Source organism: Zerene cesonia, chromosome 14 (assembly GCF_012273895.1).
Source record: "Zerene cesonia ecotype Mississippi chromosome 14, Zerene_cesonia_1.1, whole genome shotgun sequence".
Lineage (NCBI taxonomy): Eukaryota > Metazoa > Arthropoda > Insecta > Lepidoptera > Pieridae > Zerene > Zerene cesonia.
The window spans coordinates 5,885,660-5,894,237 of record NC_052115.1 but is presented as its reverse complement, the minus strand read 5'-3'; the positions used below and the strand labels follow the sequence as shown (position 1 = coordinate 5,894,237).

At 32.6% G+C, this 8,578-nt stretch overlaps 2 protein-coding genes across 2 annotated transcripts in view; both read right to left on the bottom strand.

Annotated features, from left to right (window-relative positions):
* Window positions 1-373: 373 nt before the first annotated feature.
* LOC119831741 (putative deoxyribonuclease TATDN1) lies at window positions 374-3,643 on the bottom strand. Its single transcript, XM_038355225.1, has 7 exons — window positions 3,456-3,643; window positions 3,129-3,212; window positions 2,826-3,005; window positions 2,142-2,325; window positions 1,358-1,561; window positions 855-1,064; window positions 374-511 (listed from the first exon to the last, which is right to left on the bottom strand). Exons 2-7 carry the CDS (start codon window positions 3,160-3,162, stop codon window positions 409-411), a joined length of 915 nt encoding a protein of 304 aa, XP_038211153.1. The 5' UTR covers window positions 3,163-3,212; window positions 3,456-3,643; the 3' UTR covers window positions 374-408.
* A 764-nt stretch (window positions 3,644-4,407) lies between these two features.
* LOC119832014 (peptide-N(4)-(N-acetyl-beta-glucosaminyl)asparagine amidase) overlaps window positions 4,408-8,578 on the bottom strand; it is a 6,981-nt gene continuing 2,810 nt past the window's right edge. The window contains exons 4-10 of the mRNA XM_038355600.1: window positions 8,147-8,325; window positions 7,623-7,805; window positions 6,775-6,945; window positions 6,053-6,204; window positions 5,266-5,540; window positions 4,951-5,112; window positions 4,408-4,633 (exon numbers count right to left, since the gene is read on the bottom strand). Coding sequence (XP_038211528.1) covers window positions 4,470-4,633; window positions 4,951-5,112; window positions 5,266-5,540; window positions 6,053-6,204; window positions 6,775-6,945; window positions 7,623-7,805; window positions 8,147-8,325 — 1,286 coding nt within the window. The 3' untranslated portion in view covers window positions 4,408-4,469. The remainder of the gene's footprint in view (window positions 4,634-4,950; window positions 5,113-5,265; window positions 5,541-6,052; window positions 6,205-6,774; window positions 6,946-7,622; window positions 7,806-8,146; window positions 8,326-8,578) is intronic.

The following is an 8,578-nucleotide window of genomic DNA, read 5'->3' as shown; positions in this document are numbered from 1 at the left end:
GAAAGAATGGAAAAAAAATTTATGGAATGGATGAGGAAAAGGAAACGGGCCTCCGGCTCCCCCAACTCACTGTACGAAACACAGTGGCATGCCACTATTTCACGCCGGCCTTCTGCGGGGGTGTGGTACTTCCCGGTGCGAGCTGGCCCAATTCGTGCCGAAAGCGTGCTCGATTACCACAATAAAAAAATGAATGAACACAATGAATTTTAAGTTTTATGGCATTCAAATGCTTCATAAAAAAGATTTTTTTTTGAGTTAGTTCTTTACAAACAGTGGTCAAAAATATAAATCTAAATCATTTCCATTAAAGTATTTATAAATTGTATGTAGATAAAATTGTTGATATTAGAATAAAAAAAATCTTTATAAAAACAAACAATCACTTTTATTAAAATAAAACAAACTTCACTTATTGCTAAAAAATAATCTTTCGGTATTTTCAAAAATAGCCTGAGCCAATTGATCTATATCTTCCCCTCGTACCGCCGCCAACACTTCCAACACTTGTCTGAAACATAAAAAAGTATACAATTTCAAAAAATCTTTACCACTATATCAATAAAATAAATTGGAGTGACTATTTGTAATATTATAAAACGGTTTGTTCATTAACCAAAATTTTTATATAACTTTTTTATGTCTGCCTCTGTGATGGTTCCAGCTAGTCTCTGGAACGATTGGACCGATTTAGACGGTACTTTCACTACACAGTATTACGTTTTACAGAAAAATTCCCATCAGATTAATACATTTAACATAGTATACAGAGGGACAGAGTAACAAAAAAATGTGGTCTAACTGAGAATCTTTGTTTTTGGGAACGTTGTTTAATTAGAAAAATGCCATCTTACATTATATTAACAGGCTCATTCCTGCCTTTAACTTGATTATCTGATTCCGGTGAATATTTTTCCTTTTTCACAGTTGCAAACTTCGTAGTAACATGTTTAAATGAAGGATGCGTCTGCTTGATTTCGCACCAGGGACAGTCGGTTTCTATTAACAACTTATCCTGTGGTATTTTTGATGCAACTTCTAGATTTTCGGCTGTGCGTAAGGAGCTGAAATAAAAATATGTGATAGTTTTATCATGTGAAAGGTTTATAGGGCTACTGAAATAATAAATATAAAAAAAAAAAAATATTTACACACAGTGACTGACAATGTAATATTTAATTCAAATGTACAATTTACAATTATTTAAATACATATTATTTATCTCTTTGTTGAAATATAAGGTTCATTTCAATCATAGTTCATGTACATATGTTTCAATACTGTTTTGGTGAATGTGTATATTATATTTATATGCGTGTGAATGCGCGTGCGCATGTGTGTTTATTTAAAAACATACCAGCCATTAATTCCAATATGCATTCCTAGCTCCAATATCTTCTGAAGACAATCATATGAACCATCAAATGAATGAACAACTCCACCAGCAACGCTATCTCTATGTTTGCCGAGTATACCAACCAGATCGTCAGTAGCAGCGCGACAATGAAGAAATAGCGGGAGTTTATGCTCATTACATAGTTTTAATTGTAGTTCAAAATATCTGAAATATAGGTGTTAATTAAGAAATAAATGTTTTTATATATTAGATAGTTGTTGTAAATTACATATGGTATAACAATTTACGATCGAACTTATTTAAACTAGTATTTTCTTGTGTTTGGTTTCACGCGAGTATTATACATTTAGAAATTAAAAACTTTTCAACGGATTTTAAACGCTGGAATAAATCGCGTTTAAAATCCGTTGAAAAGTTTTTAATTTCTAATTATTTAAACTATTTTAGTACTCCCCTGGGAGAAAAATATTATCTGCTTTCAAACAATTTTCAATATAGAATTGTTCAATATTATTAATAGTCTTATAATCAAATTGGAAAAGAAATGCTAGTACAAAGGTTTGCTTAGTGTACCTATACACCTAATGTACATAAACAGTACATATTTGAATTATTATTAAATTTATTTTCTAATTAAAATATTCCATTTACAAAGAAATTTTATTAATGTTTGATGTGTTATGTAGAGTGAAAGGTGATAACACAAAAAAAAATGTACCAGGATCACAGGAGTTCATCTACTAGTTTATAATCATTAACAATATAAAAACAATAATCAACTCACTTCAACTGTGTTTCCTTATCACAGAAGTTCAATCTATCGTAATCCAAACCAAATTCACCAATTGCTACAACTTTGTCCTTATTCTCTGTGATTAAATCACTAAGATCTTTGAGGTATTTCTCAGGATCAGGTAGAAAATCATTGCATCTGGTCGGATGGCATCCTACAGTGGAAAATAAGCGAGCTGAAAATTTTATACACTACTATACCATGACTTATCACTACATATTATAAAACAAAGTCCTTAGCCCATCTGTCTCTCCTTCTGTTTGCAATAGGGCGAAAAGCTACAGCACTGTTTTCATCATTATCATTCGTTTTAAATCTGCTGTGAGCTGATGTCTGGCTGGAGTTAATAAAAGTTGCTCAACTCAACATCACTGCCTTTAGTTCATATGAAACTTAACCAATATTTATATGCATGTACAAATATGTATACCTGTATTACGTTTAAATTTACTTTAAATAATAATGTCATAGTAAAAATTTAATATTCAAGGTCAAAATATAATATTAAATTGAATCTGCACCATAAAGTAATGTGGGACAAAATGTTGGAAAACAAATTATTTTTAATCCAACACAGGAAGCTAAGCAATGAAACTTGGCTATAAGGCTTTTAAATATATCAGCTCAGTTTTGAGAGGCAATGCTGTTAAGTTATAGACCAGAAGAATCACTTACAATCAGTCCTTGCAAGTTCTAGAGCCTTTCTGCTATCCGCCAAGTTGCCCCCAGTTATAATCATTTTACACATTCCACCAGACCATGCTCTGTCTAAGATATTGTTGAGATCTGGCTCATGCTTTTTGGAACCATGATAGACACCTTGGTACATATCATCTGTCAAATTTGCTCCTATATCTAGTTAAAAAGAATATTCCATAATTAGATTCAATTGAATTATACATGTAGACATATATTGAAGTGAATTAATAATCATTAAGTAAATTATATAATAAAAGTTAGTAAAGTACTCTCTTTTACCTATGAACTTTTTCATATTGGTCATTTTTCTCATTGATACAATGTTGAAATAGAGTTAAACTAGAATTGGATGAGAGAAGATGCCTGTAACAATAAAACTTTAGCATGAGTTACTGTAGTGAAAATGAATAATTGAATAATTATAAAATAATGTACCGAATAAAATAATAAATCTAATAGGTAGGATCAAATAACATAAGTCTAGGAATTATGAAGGATAAAGATTAAAGCCGATTTATAGAAATGAAATCGTTAAATGTAAAAAATTATAATGCTTATTCTTTTTTATTAGCCTATAAAATAACACCTAATAAGTACACAACTTACAGTAATTATAAAAATTCTCTTAAATGTAATAGTTCATTTTATTTTTCATTATAGACTGGTACTCATATTTCAAAATTATGAAGTTAATTTAATTAGCTAATATGTTTGTATAAATTAGCTAATGTTTATGTATAACAAAGTACTTTCGATTTCGCGGTTCCGGGATCACGTTTTCTCTATTGACATTTCCGAAATTGAAATTTGAAGCACAGATATCCAATTAAAATTTTATTCTGATAACATATTACCACAGATAACATAATACTATACACCTGTAGAGTACAGCCACAGAGTATGTTACACAGATTACGAACTATATTTAAAAAAAGACGCTGAAAGTTATTAGAATAAGCTAGACTCTAGCTTAAAAAGCAGTATTATATTACTGCTCTACTATATAACTTTCAGCGACTTTTATTAAATGGAAAAATAAAAAAAGGAAGAGAAATGAGATAGAGCTAGAGGAATAGGAAAAAGATGATGGAATTTCTGTTTGTTAGTAGTCATTCAAAATAATGAAGAATGGAATAACATTTTGCCACAGCAATAATTTTAGGTTATACTGAGGAAATTAGTTTGGACTACTCTCATGTTCATCGTGACTTATTCCAACTGTAAAAGAGGAAATTATAAAACAATACGGGTACAAACGGAAAATACCTTGTCAGGAACATGATGGTGCCCACCTCGCACTTTAAAACGCATAAAAATAAGAGCTCCTGAAGAACCAGTTAAACTATACTAATATGATGAAGCCGAAGAGTTTGTTCGTTTGTTATTTTTTTGTTATACGTCTGTCTCAGATCCGATTTGAAAATTTTTTCAGTGTTAGATAGCCCATTTATTGAGGAAGACTAGGCTATATAAGACTTCATGTATTATATATTTGCATCAGGTACTACGTGGGTAAAACCGCGGGACGCAGCTTGTTTATACAATAAAACCACACACACAATATTTAATTTGATAAATATAATTAGTCGATACATTTATATAATTTTAAATAAAATCCGTTCATGAATTACTAATATAAGTGCATATTTCAAAAGCGCTCGATTTGGTGTCTAGAGATTGTCTGAATAATTGCGCATGTTGCCAGGATACATCTCCAACTCCACCCGAAAGATGAGCTGTTATTGTTAGTGTTTGGAATCGATTTTCATACTCTGTGGACGATTCTGAAAATATATAGAAACTAAAATAAATATAAATTCTAAATGTGTATTTATACAGATTGAAACTGTAAACCTTATACCTTACACTTCAAACAACATTAATACAGGATTTAAAGAGATACGTATTAAAAAATATATAATATAATTTATCTTTACAAAATTGCATATGTCAAACATCAAACAAGTAGCCCATACGTAGGTAAAATGAAATGTAATGTATATTTATGAAACTTTGTACATTGAAACAATATATTTATAACTATTAAACAAATTAAAAAACGTAAAATTATATTTCATCACAGATACAAAAATTTACTAACCTCCTAATTTGACATTGACAGGTTGTTGTTCGTCAAATTGTAAACTCCATACAATGTTACCAGTCTCATAAACTGCAGAAGTGAGGCGAATGGATAGTTTTGTAAAGACTAAACTCCCCTTCACTGTTAACTTCCACGACACCATTCCATATGATTCTCCCTCTACAATTTACAAAACAATTTTTTTTTTGTTTTTTTTTATTTAAAATAACCTTCATATATAACATACATAATATTAAAAAAACGATATTTTACTGTTAAACCTTGAAATAAACTAAATATTCCATTCTTATGAATACAAATTAGGATTCTAACCTTCCCTCGCTAAATAAACTTGGCGCCAATCCTTCTCGATTTTTCTAAAGACGTTTTTACACTCGTACACGCCTGCGGCCCACGTGTCAACAGTCGATTCTGTTCCATCGCAATTTATCCGGTACCTATCCGGGCTGCAGTAGTACCGGATACTAATTTCACCCGGAGTAGCGAATTCAAATATATATCCGGATTTTTGGCCAATTTCTCCTCGCTGCGTCCGCCATTCCTCTGAGCCGGATATTCGACCGTGCGATTCGAAGTCACTCGGCTTTCTGGACATGAAAATGAATACTTATTTGATATATAAAAAAAAATAAGATAAAGGTGTTTTTTCCTGAACAACATTCAAATGTGTTAATCTCATAGTAGGTTAACAGGGTGAATTTGGTATTATTTCAAATGACGGGGTAAATCTGCATTCGTGGTATATTAGCAAAAATAATTTGAATATTATTAACTTTTAACGATTTTTCGAAAATGTTTATTATATACATATTGGTTGAGATGGTTCTTAATTATTTCAATAGGTGGCGTCGCGCCCTTAAGCACGTGAAACCGAAGGAGTAGAATTAATTTGATTGTTGAGGCGGGATCACGAATGGTTAGGCGTTATTACGGTTTGGTAAAAAGACGCGGGTACGAATCCCGTCTAGTGATAATTTTTTTTCTATTCTTTCAAAATTTCTCAATATAAAACTTATTTAAATCGATTAAATTAACAATAATATAAAAGGGCAAAAAATAAAACTTATTTAAATCGATTAAATTAACAATAATAAACCACCTCTCCACCATCAATTGCACCAGTTCCCGCAGTGTCCTCACGGCGAGGTACCTCCGCCTGGACTCCGATACTTGCGCCTGCCGTTTCTCACGAAGCGATAATATGCAAGAGATCAACTCTTGTTCCGTACATTGTTTCCGACGCGACAATACCTGCGCGAATAAATGTATTCGTTTAATATAATGCATGTTGTAATTTGAAGAGATTTAAATAATTGCCAATAACAATTGAAATTTTGTAAATGGGTCCAATTGATTCATTTTTAGTTTATATATAACTAGCTGCGCTACGCGGTTTCACCCGCGTAAGTCCGTATTCCGTAGGAATATCGGTATAAAAAGTTGCCTATATGTTATATCAGTTGTCCAGCTGTTACCAAATTTCATTTCAATCGGTTCGGTAGTTTTTGCGTGAAAGAGCAACAAACACACACACACACATGCTTACAAAGTTTCGCATTTATAATATTTGTGAAAAGTAGGATAAGATTGTAGCATAGAACTGCTTTAAAATATAAAGGATAGAATCTTTTATTCAATTCGTTCGAATAGTATCAATGAAACAGGAACAAACAAATGAAAACCAATCAAATATTTTAACACACAATAAAAGACCATCCTGTATATACTCCAATCAAATCGGCCAAGTGGGTAACGGATTAGCGGCACGCAGGCTTCCGTAAAAATAAACTAAATAGCAACTGTACAAAAACGCTACATCACCTCCGCATGATTCATAGTGTACCGCCAGGTCACATCTTGTATATCATCGCGGGACACGGCTATAACGTAAGACAGTTTCTTGCCCCAACCGTGGCTGTACATGAGTGGGGTGTCGAGCACCGCTTCGCACGGGTCCACGTGACACCAGCTGTTCGACTCGTAGTCGAAGACCTGTCATCAAAGGATTTATTTTTTATTTCACCAAAAAGATGACAATACGATTACAATATTATGTAGAATTTAAGGCTGTACATAAATGTATGTTTCTGAAAACAATTGTTTGTAATTACTAGATTTTTATCGTAAAAAGGGTAGTTACGGATGACACAGTGCATGCAATAATGTTGCATTACCACGTAGCTACTTTAAAAAATATCCATTCATTTATTATCAAAATGTTATTTTTTTAAGTAGTTTTCCCAAATTTCCGAAATTACTCCACATCCAAAATTCCCAAAATGCCCTATAATAACGAAAAATATATAGGTATTTTAGCGTTAGCGGTTAGAGTATTTATTTAAAAGGCCACTTGAAAGTATGTAAAGTAGGATACTATTTAGGTTTTTAAACAATCATGATATATTTTTAACAAGCCGCTCGACGGGGCCTATAACGTTTACAATGGGATTTCTATTGACAAAAGAATTTATAAAATCGATTAAGTAGATCCAGAGCTTGATCCCTACAACGTCATAAACTCACAAATTTTACCAAATAACTCTTTAATTCTAATATACATAAATAATCTATCTATATTTTATCAAAAACGCAAATAAATGATAGAGTTTAAAAAAAAAAAAAAAAACCAACAATAAAACAATAATGAAGCAGCAACACTACATACCCACCTCACACCACACGTGATCCGTCGTGTCGTACACGTACCGCGTGTCGTATCCTAACGCTCTGCAGAACATCGTGAAGCAGTTCGCCCATTCGCCGCACCGCCCACGTCGCGTTCGCATCAGCGCGCGCACGTCATTGTAGCGCGGGAAACGTGTTTGACAGTCACATTCCTTACATTTGTATATCTACAAAATAAAAACGAAAAACGTTCTAATGTGAAATTTCGTTCTGAACTAGTTGAAATTAATGTCTATCATCTATACAACATATATTTAAATACAGTTGGTTAGTTGGTTCCCAGGCAATGAGCAGTGGGTTAATCAGGATTTCTCCTGACTAAAACTGCACTGAGTCTGACACTTTGCTTTAGAGGGGACTGCGGAAACACAATGTAGAGTACATTGTGTTTCCGTACTGCGTGTCACGCCCAGCAGTTGCCCGCTTTCAGGCCCCCGCTTAATGCCCACCCTGAGGCACCGCAAGCTAGGACACTAGCTCTTTCAGATTTTTTTTTTACAAAACTTACCTCAACATTACAAACTTCTGTCTCAGTACTCATAGTAGTACGTTGGAGTAATTGCGTGGGCCCATCACACTCTTCACATGCGGGAGCATCCACCCACTGAAAGTATTTGTATTTGAACCACCAAATCAATTCCATTAATAAAGCTCTGTCATATGGCAAATCTTGCTCTTTTATATCCCCTGTAAGAGTAAAAATAAATGTTTTTATTAAAACTGTGATAATAATATGTGCTTGTTTTATTATCAATGTATGAATATTAATTTTTGCATTGGAGAGATTTTAGGTGATACTAAGGTGGCTAAAGAAGGTATTATGAAGCATAAGCATGCATTTGTAGCAACTATGTTATTCTGTATATATAATACCTAGTCTTGCCATAAATATTGTAATAAAGAAAAAAGAAAATTGTTAACTGCAAATAACATTTATTAC

What these genes read in the sequence shown, in the direction of transcription:
- LOC119831741 (XM_038355225.1), bottom strand. Translation starts at nt 3,162, where the DNA reads ATGAGAAAAATGACCAATATGAAAAAGTTCATAG. An exon ending in GATAAGGAAACACAGTTGAA is followed by an intron (nt 1,562 to 2,141) that starts GTGAGTTGATTA and finishes CCTATATTTCAG; the next exon opens with ATATTTTGAACTACAATTAA. An exon ending in CATATTGGAATTAATGGCTG is followed by an intron (nt 1,065 to 1,357) that starts GTATGTTTTTAA and finishes TTTTTATTTCAG; the next exon opens with CTCCTTACGCACAGCCGAAA.